The 15809-nt window shown below is 41.1% G+C and overlaps 1 protein-coding gene across 1 annotated transcript; it reads right to left on the bottom strand.

Moving 5' to 3' along the window:
* Positions 1 to 996: 996 nt before the first annotated feature.
* Positions 997 to 4240, bottom strand: GHSR (growth hormone secretagogue receptor). The gene is made up of 2 exons (XM_068983948.1): positions 3445 to 4240; positions 997 to 1301 (listed from the first exon to the last, which is right to left on the bottom strand). Exons 1-2 carry the CDS (start codon positions 4238 to 4240, stop codon positions 997 to 999), a joined length of 1101 nt encoding a protein of 366 aa, XP_068840049.1.
* Positions 4241 to 15809: the final 11569 nt, after the last annotated feature.

Below are 15809 nucleotides of genomic sequence, written 5' to 3'. Positions count from 1 at the left end.
TATAGTTCATATCCACTTTCTCCCAAGCAGAAATTACAGGGCATTCAGGTATAATCCTTAGAATTTATCACTCTAACACTCTCCTATGCTAATTTCACTATAAAAACATTTCAGGAAATGAGTATTTATTTTTAGCATTTCTATGAGATTAACAATAATTTTCCATATACTATAGAGCTGCATTGTCCAATATGGTAGCCATTAGCCACATTTGGTTATTGAAACACTTGAAATGTGACTATTGCAACTTGAAGAACTAAGTTTCTAATTTCAATTAATTTTAAAGTTAAGAACTTATAGTTGTTTTAGTTATTAGAGAAATTTTAAGTATGTTTAGACAACTTAGGTTAATGAATCTACTTTTTCTTCTGCAAAATTTATGAAATTGCAATAAATCAAGTATTACTGATAAACACCCAACGTCCAAATTAAGGTGAATTTAAAATTTAAAAAACAAACCAGATTTTAAAGACTTTAACATAAAAAACATAAAATTCTCATTAACAATTTTATATTGGTTTCTTAAGTGCTTTGCATCATATTTCTCTTGGACAGCACTGATCTGGGACTCTATGAAATTTTCTAGCTTCTGAAAGTCATATTTTACATTTTTTATTATTTTAATAAAAATTATCATTATGAAAAAGAAATTAGAGTTAGAATTTGTCTAGTAAAAAGTGATCTAATTGCCTTCTCTACACTACCTCCCTTCTCTGAACTGCAGAGCCCTTGCTAGCACCAACAGCAGAATGCAAAAATGATAGGCAGTGAAATATGCAGAAATCATGTATGACAGCACTGATGAGTGTGCAATCAAATCAAACTGCTCACACACTACAAAGTCTCTCTTTTCTTGTTCCCAATTGTCTTCAGATCTATGTGTCCCTAATTCCAAAATTAACCCCCCAACTTCCTCCCAAGTTCTGCTGTGCTATGGCTTCTGGTGTAGAATAATGAGTGATGACTTTACTGGGCAATGTATTAATTAATTGCTGATCATGTATTAATACTAGATTCTGTCCAGGCCCGAGAACTTTCATCCTTTAGAGTGGAGAGCTTCCTCTGGGAGAGGGGTTCAAATCCCAGAAGTTTGAACACTGCCACTCGGTACTTCTTGGACATGATGTTGTAGAGAATAGGGTTGATGGCAGCACTGAGGTAGAAGAGGACGAAAGAGACGAGGTTGCAGTATTGGCTGATCTGAGCGATCTCCACAGAGCCAGGCTCGAACGATTTGGAGAATAAATATCGTCCTACATGGAAGGGCAGCCAGCAGAGGATGAAAGCAAAAACCACTACAGCTGAAAAGACAATGAGAAAGAGAACGTCAGTTCAAGATATGTCATAGCAAACCGCAGTCTCTTTTGAAGACATGGACTTGTTTTGATTATGCGTGGCATGACAATTGACTTCAGAAAAATATCATGTTTTGCTCTTCCCCATTCCTATATTTTAACCAAGATTGACTCTGTTTGGACCAACAGTTCAACCATTTTCACTAAGCTTTCCAATCATTTCTATTTAACAACTACTTTAGTAATTTTGTGCTTGAGTTGACATATTGACTCTAGTAACCTGACAATTTAGTCTCAATAGTCCACCATTTTATATGTGTTAGATCAAACCCATATGAGATAATGTGGTTATAATCAGCCACAGTTATGTATCAGAGTTTCCTGGGGCACAGATTCCTTGGATATAATACAAACTAACTAAATTAAACTCTCTAGAAAGGAGACCAGGACACCTGTTCTCTTTTTTTCTTTTTAAAGTTTCATAAAAGACTGAATATGCAGTCAGGATTGAGAACCATAGAGATGAATGAGACTTTTCCACCTAAAATAGACATAAGTAAGGAATAAAAGGCCATAAAACCAACTAACATTAATGATCATCCATCCAAGTTTTAATTTTGCCCATGTAAGGTAGCTTTTATTTTTTCAAGACCTTTGCATTTCTAGGTTAAGTTTTTAAAATTCAGAAATCAGAGGAAAAATAACAGAAAAAAATATTCTGGTCCTTTTGCCACTTTAGGGAATCACTCAAGTGACTGATTCCCTTCCAGTTGTCAAGGCAAAACAAAATTAGCATTGCTATTGAGACACCAGTGAGGATAATTAACAGTTTAAAAATAAATTAGAGGAAATTATTAAATGTACTCTCAAAACTAAGTTGCATAGTAGCAACTGACTGCCCCAGCAGCAACATGAATTTAAAGTCCCTTGAGGAGCACCAGCAGATTTCGGTCTATTAGTCATATTATGAGAATCATTGGTCTTAAAAACAAAACAAAACAAAACTGGCATTCTTTGAATAAACTCTATCACTTTAATATATAGGATTTCAGGAATTGTAAAATTACAATGCAAAATCATCCTGGAATGACTTCTAAGAAGCACTAAATATGCAAATCAGTACAAAATGTTGACTACAATGTCCAAATAATAAAATGTAAAGATCCTGGTTTTGAAAAAAGCAAGTAGAATTACAATTTCACTTGGATGTGAACACACTTTCTATTACTTGTACCAAACACATATAGTTACAGAAGCTGAATTTATGGAATAACTATTCCATACACACTCCAGTGTGGCATTGCATCCAGATGTTTTCTGAAGGCTCACTTGGGGAGAGATAGTAAGTCCTACCAGCTTCCACCCCTTCTCCTTTTCTTATGCTGGAAGCCTGCCTATCCTAGTTTATCTAGCCTTTCCTACTTGGAGAGAAAGGTAAGTACGAAAACAGAGATCCCAGTACTTCCTTCCAAAGCTGTATAAACAGCATCAGGATAAACAGAATTGAGGCAATTATCTGAAAAAAATACAAGTCAGAAAGCAAATCACAATGTTGAAAGAAAAATGAATCTTCTCTGATAGAATTATCCAAATGATCACATCTTTGGTTAAATTTACCAATGAATGCTTTCTAGAGTCAATGCCTGATTTTTTCACTCCCAGTACCTGCTTTTCTTAATGCAACTTAGTTATCTCCATATTGAGGCAGGAAGCTTAACATCAACTTTAATGCTTCAAGACCACAATAGATTCTTTAATGAAAGATATCAGTTTTGACACGAAGTTTCTAGGCTAATACGCACTACATTGTAGAGGAAAGAGAGAAGGAAAGACCAGGAATGAGACACGCACGAAAACAGAGAAAGAGACCAAAGGAGAAAGAGACCAAAGGAGAAAGTCAAGTGGCGAGAGGAGGGAAGGAGAGAGAGGAAAACAGAGATATATAGACAGAGAAAAAAATGGAAAACAAAAAAGTAGACACACGACAGAGAAACTAGAGACCAAAGAGAGGGCTGAAGACCAAAACTGGAGCGAATAATTGAGAGATTTATAGGGCAACATAGACTTCAAGAAACAGGAGAGAGAGGGAGACTCAGGGAGAAGGGGAAGGCACGGGGAGAGGAGAGCTCGAAGGCGCGCTGAGACCCACCCAGCATCTTCACGGTTTGTTTGTGGTTCTGGTCTCTGAGAGAGGCGCCCACCGCCGCCTCGCTGCGTCTTCTCCTCCATAGCTTCCTGCCGATGAGGCTGTAGAGCACAGTGAGGCAGAAAACAGGCAGGAAGAAGAAGATGCTGGACACCCACACCATGATGGTGAGCAGCCCGGAGCGCACGGCGAACTCGGTGGCGCGGCACTCGTTGGTGTCCCGAGGGTCGGTACCATTCTCATGCTCCACTCCGACCAGCATGAAGATGGGCCCGGCGCTGCAGAAAGCCACGGCCCAGATGACCAGGACGACGAGCTTCACCCGGCCCTTGGTGATCACCACCTTGGCCCGCAGCGGGAAGCAGATGGCGAAGTAGCGCTCGACGCTCAGCGCGGTGATGGTGAGCACCGTGGCGTAGGTGCAGCTCTCGCTGACAAACTGGAAGAGTTTGCAGAGCAGGTCTCCCAAGTTCCAGGGCCGGTAATGCCAGAGGCGTACGAGGTCGAGGGGCATGCAGAGGAAGATGAGTAAGTCGGAGAAGGCCATGCTGGACAGGTAGAGGTTGGTGGTGGTACGCAGCTCGCGGAAACGCGACACTACCAGCATGGTGAGCAGGTTGCCCGCGATGCCTACCACGAAGAGCGCCACGCAGGTGGCTGTGACTCCCGCCAGCAGCGGCGCGGGGAAGAGGGATGGCAGGTCGTCCGTCAGCGAGTCGTTGTCGGGGGCAGCGTCCCAGTCCAGGTCCGGCAGCGTGAGGTTGGGCCCCAGCTCCTCGCTCCGCGTCGCATTCCACATGCTGCCGGTTCTGCTTAACTGGTTCAGGGACGCGACTGCACTGAGAGGCTGGATCCGGCTAGTCCGGGAGAAGGTCTCTTTAGGCTCAAAAGAGTGCGAGGGAGGAGCGCGCGCTCGCTCTCGGGAGAATGCTTGGAAAAGAGAGAGAGGAGAGGCAGTTAGCTGAGCGAGAAGGTGAGATTGAGAGCCTGAGGCGGGGAGGAGGGCGAGAGATGGAGGCAGGAAGACACACACACACACGCACATGCACACACACACGCACACGCACACACTGGTAGTGAGATGGACAGAGTGACCCACAGCTCTGGCACCTCTCGTTTACCCCTTTCTCTCCCCCAAAGACCCTCTCTCCCAACCCAGCCTCCAGCCGGCCTCCACACAGGTACCTGTCCCTGGAGTAGCTTCACCAACTCTGCTTCCCTTTTGCGTTCAGTCTCCAGCCGCATCTCGCATTTCCCAAAGCGCTGCGAAGCGGAGACCCGGCACTGCGATGCTGCAGCGCGCGGGAGCGCTCCCTCACTAGCCTTGGGCGCTGCGTGCCCAGTGTGGCCCCAAAGGCAGATCACACCTGAGGATGGGGGCGGGGATAGTGGGGAGAACACCTTCAGTTCTCAGGACTTACCTCAACAAGGGTTAGAGTTGGCTACAAACCTGGTGTCGAAAACTGAGAGTGCACAACTGAGCTTGGGAAAAGGAGGTAGGGAGTGTTTCGACGGGAGAGGAGACCTTGGGCACCTGGGAAGAGCCTCACACGGTCCTGGAACCTACCATCGTCTTCGCGAGGAGAAGCAGGCTTAGAGAGGTGCGGCCACTTGTCCAAGGTCACACAGCGAGCAGGGGACTCAGGTACTAGATTTGAATATCCCATCTGGTGGACTTCTGAGAACGAAGGAGCAAGATGTGTGAATAAATTATTGTGAATTCCAGCCCTTTGTGCAGTCTCCCAACTGGGCGGTGGTAGGGAATATGCTGTGTAGGAGATTACTTTTGCTGCAGCAAACCTCGGAGGAGGAGGAAAAGCTAAGGGGCATGCTAGCGTGGCAGAGGTGGGGGGAGCTGGTAAAGGGGGCGTAGCAGAGGCTGTAAGGCTGGTACGTTGAGGGTGATCAGTAAACATTTTCTGAGGCATGGATACGAAAGATTAGCCTTTGGGTAAATCATCAACCTTTTTGCTTCACATTTCGAGGATGTTGTGAAAACTACTGAAAATAGATGTCAAAAGTTGTAGCTTAATACATAAATATAGGCAGCAGCGTTACTGTTACTGCTATTGAGGGGCAGGAGCTGCGCTTCGTGGGTATGGGTCGGAGGCTGCCTCTACGCTCTCTAGGTGACTCTCTCTGGACGCAGTCACAGTGTCCTCTGCTCAGAGCCAGGAATCCGCAAACTAAGGAGCGAAGCTGGAGGCTGCCCTCTAACTCACTAATCCGCCGGGCCTCTTCCAGCGAGCCAATCTGGCGGCAGCTCACAAGCGTGTTCAGCACCGCGGCCAGCGACCGGCTCCTCCTACCTCGCGGCACTGCTCACCCCGCTGAGGTCCGCCGCTGGCTCTCATCTTTTTCACTTCTGGCCTCAGGGCCTCAGCCCAGCTCCACAAGGGAGCCGGGAGATTCCTCCCAAACACAGACTCATATTAAGTGGCTTCGCTGACCGCGCCTATTCGCACTCATCTACCCGTGGCCTAAATTGACTTTGTATGAGAGACAGCTTTCCCGAAGCGTTTTAGGGCCTTTGCATATGCCTTTGACAGATGGTTTATATTACCTCTACTGACTAAATCGTTAATGCTTTAAAGTCCACAAAAATTTAAGGCTGGATGTATGCATATGTGCATGAAAGAGTCCACACACAGAGAGAGACTAGTTTAGTACAGGCAACATACTGGAAAATGCTACATAGGTTACTACTGCTATGTTACAGACGTTGGAGCAAAGATCTATTACAATCGTTCTTTTAGAAAAAGATGAGGGACTGCCTGATGGTCCCAGTGGTTAAGAATCTGCTTGCCAATGCAGGGGATTCGGGTTCAATCCCTCATCTGGAAACTAGGATCCCACATGCCAGGGGGCAGCTACTGAAGTCCCTGCCCTCAATAGCCCATGCTCTGCAACAAGAGAAGCCATCAAAATGAGAAGCCCTCACATAGCAACTAGATTTGACTTTAACACGTCCTACCCTACATTATTGGGTTTTCCATATGGCACTAGTGGTAAAGAACCCATCTGCCAATGCAGCAGGTTAAGAGATGTGGGTTCCATCCCTGGGTCATGAAGATCTCCTGCAGGAAAGCATGGCTGCCCACTCGAGTATCCTTGCCTGGAGAACCTCATGGACAGAGGAGCCTGGCGGGCTACAGTCCATGAGGTCACAAAGAGTTGGACATTACTGAACTGACTTAGCATGCACTCTACATTATCAGTGGTCTTCTGTGTGCAGACAAACCTCTAGGGGGAGAAAACAGTGGGATAAATAAAAATACCACAGGAGGCTGTAGCCTAAGAATAAGAATAAGGAAAAGATTGTGGGGACATATTTCTAATCTACTGAGTGTAAAAGCAATAGCTAATAGATAGGTGAAATTCTTCTTAAAAATCGTTATAACAAAAATTTGCCATGTTGGCCAAAATAGCCAGATTTTAACTGCATTTAATTATTTTCTAAAATAAAGACAAATCTGTATTGTGTGATGATGAAAAAAAAAAAACCAGAGGATACTATTGAAATCGATTCATTCATTTACAACACATAATATTGTAAAAATATATAAAACTTTCTATTAGTAGGTGTCACGTACTGGGAATGAGCAAAAAAAAAAAAAAAAGAAGAAGAAGAAGAAGAAGTCAGAAAGGTCCTGTATTTATAAACTTACATTATGGAGAGAAAAGTACAGTTAAACAAGCAATTCCAGTACAGTTTGATATGTGCATTTAAAGAGGCATGTAGAATGAGCTCTGTTGAAATATGGAGAAACAATGAGCTGCACAGAGGTTTTAGGGAAGACTTCTCAGAGGAAGTACCACCTGAGCAGGATCTTCAAAGTTGAGTTCCAACAGGTGAAGCAGAGTATGCTAAACTGTTCAGATAGGAACAAGACCACACTGGAGCATAAAAACCCAGCATACCTTATCCTTTGAGGAGTATTATTATGGATTCATAGATTTTCATATATTCAGTGAGGAGCAGTCCAAATTACAGTATTTTCTTTTCTTTTTGATGCTTAAATTATCCTATCTTTGGCTAATGAGATCCCTTTCAAGCTGGCTCAAGGGCCTCTGACATGACTTGCTTAGACTTTGAAAAAGTCTTGCCACATTTCCTTGCCAAAATGTGTGGCACAGTAAAACACCGCTTGTAAGAAACTTACTGTGTAAGTAACTTACTGTGTAAGTTCCCTACCCTAGACCTGGGAGCAGCTATTTCTCCAAGAATTCCTGCTACTTATAGAGGGGAATGGCATTTAGAAACTTAAGTTTAGGCAGTAGGGATGGTTATCGCTCCTATAATATTATGGCCTAGACTCTGTCTATCAACAGAGCTAGGATAAATGTTTTTTGAAAGTGTCATGAGATGATGATAATACAGTAGATAAATCAGACACACTTTTAGCAAGAGATCAAAATTAACACCACCAGTGTGATGCTCTGTAAAAGACACAAAGTCCCTTACATGGTATTCCAGCTAGGAATGCACAATCTCTAACTAATCACAAGGAAACATCAGACAGACTCAAAATGAGGAATATTCTATTTTTAAAATTCTTTCCCAAACTGTCAATGTTATATATGACAAAGAAAGACTGGGAAAATGTTCCAGACAAAAGAAAACCAAAGAGATGTAACAGCTAACTGTAATTTCTGTCCTAGACTGGATCCTAAACTGGAGGATAAAAACTTCTATAAAGGTCAATATTGGGTTAAGTGACAAACTTAGAATATGGATGATAGATTAGATAGAAGTATTGAATCAATGTTAAGTTTACTGGAATTGATAACTATGTAAAAGAAAATATTCTTAAAAATATATACTTAACCATGATCTATGCTTCTGTTTTAGAATAATTACATGTGTGTAGATAAACAGAGAATTTCCTAAGTGGCTCAGTGGTAAAGAATCCATCTGCCAAGCGGAAGACATGGATTTGATCCCTGGGTTGAGAAGATCCCCTGGAGGAGGAAATGGCAACCTACTCCAGTATTCTTGCCTGGGAAATCTCATGGACAGTGGAGCCTGTTGGGCTGCAGTCCAAGGGGTTGCAAACAGTCAAATACAACTTAGCAACTAAACAGCAGCAGCAGATAAACAGAGGCAATGATAAAGCTGCTGCTGCTACTAAGTCACGTCAGTTGTGTCCGACTCTGTGTGACCCCAGAGACGGCAGCCCCCCAGGCTCCTCTGTCCCTGGGATTCTCCAGGCAAGAACACTGGAGTGGGTTGCCATTTCCTTCTCCAATGCATGAAAGTGAAAAGTGAAAGTGAAGTTGCTCAGTCTTGTCCGACTCTTCATGACCCCATGGACTGTAGCCTACCAGGCTCCTCCACCCATGGGATTTTCCAGGCAAGAGTACTGGAGTGGGTTGCCATCGCCTTCTCCAATGGTAAAGCAAATGGGGAAACATATGAATAATAAATGAATCCAGGGAAGGGGTAGAATGATTTCTTTGTATTATTCTTGCAACTTTTCTTTGTTTGAAATTATTCCCATACAAAATATTAAGAAGTCATTAGTTTTAGAGATATTTCAATTCAACTTCTGATTATTTACTTAATGTACTTGGTTTTATATTCCTTCTGAATATCCTGGCTTCTAACAACATAAGCATGATTATTTATGTTGTAATATGCAGTAAATGATTTCAAACTAATAACATTGGCACTACTGTTAATAGTAAACTTGGCAAATAAAGCTTGAGATTTTCTTGCAGTTCTCTTTGTTCTTAGAATATACCCCACTAAGTGTGTACAGGGCTTCCCAGGTGGAACTAGTGGTAAAGAACCTGCCTGCCAATGTAGGAGACAAAGAAATGTGGATTTGATCCTTGAAGAAGGGCATGGCAACCCACTCCAGTATTCTTTCCTGAAAAATTCCAAGGACAGAGGGGGCTGGCAGGCTATAGTCCATAGGGTTAGAGTTGGACAAAACTGAGCACATATGCACGAGTCTACAAATGTGTACAACTATATGTCCTAAGATTAATTGAAATAATGCTTTTTCATGTGTGGTTACGCGACAAATTTGACACAGATTTGTTTTAGTTACTTTTAATTTTAGGAATTATTTAAAATTTGACCTGTGATTTGACAATTAAAATTTTAAAACAAAGCATGGTCTTAAATTTAAAATGATAAACCAAAGAATATTCAGCAACATATTATACCTTCTTCATACTCCTCAACTGACATCATTAAAAGGAATTTAGCCTCTGGTTTACCTATCCTGTGTGTTTCTATAAATACGTATGTGTGTGTACATAGCTTACATAAAGGGTAATATACTATATATACTTGTCCACTCTTCATTTTTAATGTAACACAGTATCCTGGAGTTCTCTAATACCAATATTCTTTTCTTGGATGTTTTTGTAGTACTCCATCTTGAGAAAATTACATAGTTTCCACTATGAAGATGTACCTTAGTGTTATTCAACCAACATTTTATTGTTTTTGCTTGCATATTTTTAATAATCTTTTACTATTATAAATAATGTTGCATTTTATATGTTGACAGGTACAGTACAGAATAACATAAAGATGAAATGACAGTTGAATAAAAAGAAGAATGTTCTCCTCCCAGCCTGGCAAGCAGCCACAATCTGTTTTCTGTCTCTGAATTTGGCTACTCTAGTTACCCCTTGCCAGTGTTTGCTCTTTCATGACTGGTTTATTTTATTTCGCCTAGTGTCCTCACGGTCTGTCTGTGTTGTAGCTTGTGCCAGAATCTTCTTTCCTGAGTAATATTTCACTCTGTATATAGACCACATTTTGCTTATCTGTCCATCCACCAATAGACACTTGAATTACTTCCACCTTTTGGCTCTTGTGAATAATGCTGCTATGAACATTGATATACAAACATCTGTTTGCTTCCCTGCTTTCAATTCTTTCAGGTATATACCCAGAATTGGAATCGCTGGGTCATATGGTAATTGTATATTTAATTTTTTGAGGAACTGCCATATGCTTTTCCTCAGCAGTGGCCGTATTTACATTCCCACCAGCGGTGCCCAGGGATTCCAATTTCTTTACATCCTGGACAATATGTGTCCCCTGTTTTTTTTCCTGTTATTTATTTTTCTGTCTTGTAAAGTCATCCTAATGAGTATGAAGTGGTATATCATCATGGTTATGATTTACATGTCCCTAGGAGAAGGCAATGGCACCCCACTCCAGTACTCTTGCCTGGAAAATCCCATGGGTGGAGGAACCTGGTAGGCTGCAGTCCATGGGGTCGTGAAGAGTCGGACACGACTGAGTGACTTTGCTTTCACTTTTCACTTTCATGCATTGGAGAAGGAAATGGCAACCCACTCCAGTGTTCTTGCCTGGAGAATCCCAGGGACAGAGGAGCCTGGTGGGCTGCCGACTATGGGGTTGCAGAGTCGGACAGGACTGAAGTGCCTTAGCAGCAGCAGCAGCAGTAATTAGTGATGCTGAGCACCTTTTCACATACTTATTGGATATTGGTATATATTCTTTGGAGAAGTGTCTATTCAAGTCCTCTGCCCATTTGAAAATCAGGTTATTTGGTTTTTTTTTTTCCTGTTGAGTTGTCCTTTTGACTCTTGAGATTTTCTTCCTTGTCAATTCATCTTCTAATGATTCTGAAAGCATTGGAAAATAAATGGAAGGAAGGAAAGTTTGTAAAAAGTAGTATTCCATTTTAATGGATATGACTGTAACATCCGAGGCAGTTTCAAAGCTTCAACAGATGGTGCACAGCAATTGTGCTATACTGATTGAGTTACAACAAATTCCATTAAATTAAAAATCCTCTTAGCAGCTGCCTTCAATAATTGTTGTCTTCTCTGAAGCTAATCTCTGAAGCAAATACTTTTTTTTCAATGTTTGTTATTTGTAGTGTTTGGATCTTTGAAATTCTAGACTTTCTACAAAATAATCTATTGATTGGGGGGCAGTTTATTTTAAGAGTGTTGAGGGGTAGGAGGATGGAGGGATAAAGAAGACATTAATCTCTGACAAAAAGGTAGATTGCTAATAAACTAGACAAGATTTGTGAAACATGAATATATGAGTTTCTTTATAGAAATAAACAGTATATCTTGAAACTGTTTGCTATAGATTGCAATATATATTCATTTTAATGAAAGCTAAATACTATATGCTGAGCGCCGAAGAATTGATGCTTTTGAACTGTGGTGTTGGAGAAGACTCAAGAGTCCCTTGGACTGCAAGGAGATCCATCCAGTCCATTCTAAAGGAGATCAGTCCTGGGTGTTCATTGGAAGGACTGATGCTAAAGCTGAAACTCCAGTACTTTGGCCACCTCACATGCGAAGGGTTGACTCATTGGAAAAGACACTGAGGCTGGGAGGGATTGGGGGCAGGAGGAGAAGGGGACGACAGAGGATGAGATGGCTGGATGGCATCACCAACTCGAAGGACATGAGTTTGGGTGAACTCTGGGAGTTGGTGTTGGACAGGGAGGCCTGGCGTGCTGCAATTCATGGGGTCGCAAAGAGTCGGACACGACTGAGCGACTGAACTGAACTGAACTGAACTACTATAAATGATCTCACCAAGATCACTAAAATAGGAGTCTACATCTAGTTCTAATTTTCTAAAAATCCATAATTACTTATTAAGACTAGTAAAGAATACCAAAAAAAAAAATTTATGACCATTTGGGTAATCAGATTTTATTATGTCACGATATTATTTAATATGCTATTAAGATAATGTATCTAGATATTTCATTATGTAAAGTCTTGCCAGGTGCTTTAGAAAGAGAATGTTTCCTTTGTACAAATCACGGAACATTACTTTTGAGAACGCTAATGAGGAAAGACAACCTGGAAGTGTAAGCAGTGCAGAACACAAATAAAAACCACTCAGTCTGTATTGCCTGCTGGACATTTATAACTGGAGAGCTCATCACCACGTCAAGCTCATTTTATGTCTAAAGCAAATTCATCATCTCCAACCCACTGAGTGTTCCTAATATCCACCCCTCATCTCCATTAAAAAATTTTTTTATACAACTTGTACAGGTTACTTTCCATTTACAGTTATTACAAAATATTGGCTATATTCCCTGGGTGGTAAAATACATCCTTGATAATTTTTAGAATTATATCCAATAGTTTGTACCTCCCATTCCCTCACCCCTACATTGCCCATAGTTTGTTCTCTGTATCTGTAAGTCTGCTTCTGTTTCCTTATATGTACTGTATTTGCTGTAGTTTGTTGTATTTTTTAGATTCTACATATAAGTCATATCATACAGTATTTGTCTCTCTCTGTCTGATTTATTTCACTTAACGTAATGTCCTCCAAGTCCATCCATGTTGCTACAAATGGGAAAATTTTGTGTTTTTTTAATGTCTGAGTAGTATTCCATTACATATATATATATGTATATATACACACACACACACACACACACCGAATCTTTATTTATTCATCGGTTGATGGCCACTAGTTTCTTCCATATCTTGGGAATTATAAATAAAGCTGCTATAAACGTTGGGGTGCCTGTATCTTTTTGAGTTAGTATTTTTTTTTTTCAGAGATATAGCCAGGAGTGGAGCTGCTGAGTCACATGGTAGCTCTCTTTTTAGCTTTTCGAGAAACCTCCATACTGACTTCCACAACAGTGGCTACACCACCTTACACTTTCACCACCAGTGTACAAAGACCTTTATTCCACATCCTTGCCAACATTTGTTCTGACAGGTGTGAATCGACGCCTCATGATAGTTTTGATTTTCACTTCCCTGACAATTAGCAATGTTGAGCATCTTTTCATGTGCCTATTGGCCATCTGCATTTCCTCTGTGGAAAAATGTCTATTTGGATTGTCTACCAATTTCTCAACTGAGTTTGTTTTTTTGGGCTTGAGGTGCATGAGCTGTTTATATATGTTGGATATTAATCCCTTATCTGACATATCATTTGCAAATACTTTCTCTCATTCAGTAGGCTGTCTTTTCATTTTGTCAATGGTTTCCTTTGCTGTGCAAAAGACTTAAGTTTAATGAGGTCTCATTTGTTTGTATTTGCTTTTTTTTTCCTTTGCTATAGGAGACAGATCCAAAAAAATGTTGCTGCAATTTATGTTGAAGAGTGTTCTGCTTATGTTATTTCCTTGGCCTCACCTCCAATCTTAATCATCAACATCTAAGTCCAGTTCCCCACTCAACAACCATGTAGCCGGCAAGTTCTCAGTCTAATTAACTACAAGAATTTGGTAAAACTAAACTTCTTTAAAGCTTACTTTCATTTGGTATCCTTCCTATGTAAAACATTTTTAGTGACTCATTTTCATCTCATATCAAGTCCTTAAAACTCTGACCTTCTCAAGAGCTCATCATTTGGCCTTATCCTACATATCTAATAAGATTTGTTCTTCATTCCACTGTGCCAGCCCTGTCCCTCCCCTCACTGCCCTACCTCTTGCCACCGCTCACCTCTGGCTTCTCTCTGCAAATCCAAACCATGGAGTCCTGACCCTGTTCTTGCTCTCAGTTCCTGCGTCCCTCAGAATTTGAACTTTCTAGTTTATTTCCTAATTATACACTGTTTCTGTGATTTTACGTCCGTGACTTGCCTCTTCAATTATATTATAAGCTCCTTGAAGGCAGCTAAAGTGTTTCATGGGCAGCCCTGTCAGTTCAGATGTGTTTCAGCCACTTCTTATCATATCCTCCATTAATGCCCTGGTCTGAGCCCCTCGACCCCACTAAAATTGCTACAGTAGCCAAAGGACTGTTCTCTCTCTGTTTATTCTTCCCATGCCAAGATCGTTTTGCCTCTTCAGCTAGCAATCTTTTGAAAATACAAATCTAATCCTGACACTCCTGTGCTTAAAACCCTTCAAATGGTTCCTCATTATTTTTGAGGCCACAATGGCTGGCAAGTTTTCCCAGGATCTCTTGGAAAACAGATTTCCCCAGAATATAGATTCTAATTTGGAGCTCTTTCCCTCTTACTCTCGGCAACCCAGTTGGATTAGTTCCCCAAGCTTAAAAAGATTTCTACTTCTTTCCTACTGTTCCACTGTTAAATTTGTACACATTTATGTATTTATTTAACATTTCTCTCCCTCTTAGATTGTAAGGCTTATGTGAGCAGGGCCCAGGTCTTTTGTCAGGGCCCAGGTCTTTTGTAAGTCATTGTTGCCTGGGACTTATTAGATTCTTAATAAATGCTTGTTTAAATGAATGAGGGCACTTTTTATTTAGGCAGTGCTCTCTAAACCTAGGACTTTCTAGTGCATACTCATTCCAGAACAAAGTGAGAATTTAGATCACTTGATCCTTGTACATCGATAGCCATATTCTGCTTTATTCACAAGTGAGTAGTTTACATAAATTATAAAATGTAAATACGCTTGTAGTTTCAGATAGTTTAGGGGAAGATATTTTGCTTCCATTTATTTCATCTGTAAGTTCTATCCAAGGAAAATATTTATTTAGAAAAAATCCTGTGTAAATCATAAGCTTAAAATTTAAAACACAAAACACAGGCTACATTACTTCATTACAAGGGGGATTTAACTATTTCAGATGACAAATTCATTTCAAACTGATAATGTATTGGTAATGCCCTGATCACTACTGGGATTCTGTTATGTGGTTATAAAACAGAGATACGTATGTGAAATGTAGTAGTCACTGCTGGAGCTACAGTGTGCTGGTAAATATTTGACAACTAGATCTTCGGGAAAAACAAAACAAAACAAAAACAACCAACAATCTCAATTTAAATGTTTCCTGATTTCTACTCCCCACCATGGTCAATTTCACTATTAAGGCCACTGCAGGCAGAGTTTGAAAGCCAAGCGAGCAAATGGCTCTTACAAGAGAGTACAAACTGGATCCAGCACACGACTGGATGGGCCCTGTATAAGCAGCATGAAATGGTTGGGAGTGTCAATGATTTGACTTTATGTAGGTATTATTGGAGGGACTGATATTGAAGCTGAAACTCCAATACTTTGCCACCTGATGCGGAGAGTTGACTCATTTGAAAAGACCCTGATGCCGGGAAAGATTGAAGGCAGGAGGAGAAGGGGACAACAGATGATGAGATGGTTGGATGGCATCACCTACACAATGGACATGGGTTTGGGTGGACTCCGGGAGTTGGTGATGGACAGGGAGGCCTGGCATGCTGCAGTTCATGGGGCCGTAAAGAGTCAGACATGACTGAGCAACTGAACTGAACTGAACTGATGTAGAATAGGGGACTTCAATTTGGGAAACCCACAACGGACTTGGATAAATAATTCTGAACAGTGAGTGTGGGAGAGTTTTGCTCAGTCTTAAAAGGGGATGCAAGGTAGCTTTTAGTGTTGTGAAGGCCCTGAGTCTGCTGCTGTCATCCGGCAAGC

The sequence above is a fragment of the Capricornis sumatraensis genome, chromosome 1, assembly GCF_032405125.1.
Source record: "Capricornis sumatraensis isolate serow.1 chromosome 1, serow.2, whole genome shotgun sequence".
In the NCBI taxonomy this organism is placed as follows: domain Eukaryota; kingdom Metazoa; phylum Chordata; class Mammalia; order Artiodactyla; family Bovidae; genus Capricornis; species Capricornis sumatraensis.
The sequence above is the reverse complement of the archived record's forward strand: the minus strand, read 5'-3'. Positions and strand labels throughout refer to the sequence as shown.

What these genes read in the sequence shown, in the direction of transcription:
- GHSR (XM_068983948.1), bottom strand. Translation starts at nt 4,240, where the DNA reads ATGTGGAATGCGACGCGGAGCGAGGAGCTGGGGCCCAACCTCACGCTG. An exon ending in ACAAACCGTGAAGATGCTGG is followed by an intron (nt 1,302 to 3,444) that starts GTGGGTCTCAGC and finishes TTGTCTTTTCAG; the next exon opens with CTGTAGTGGTTTTTGCTTTC.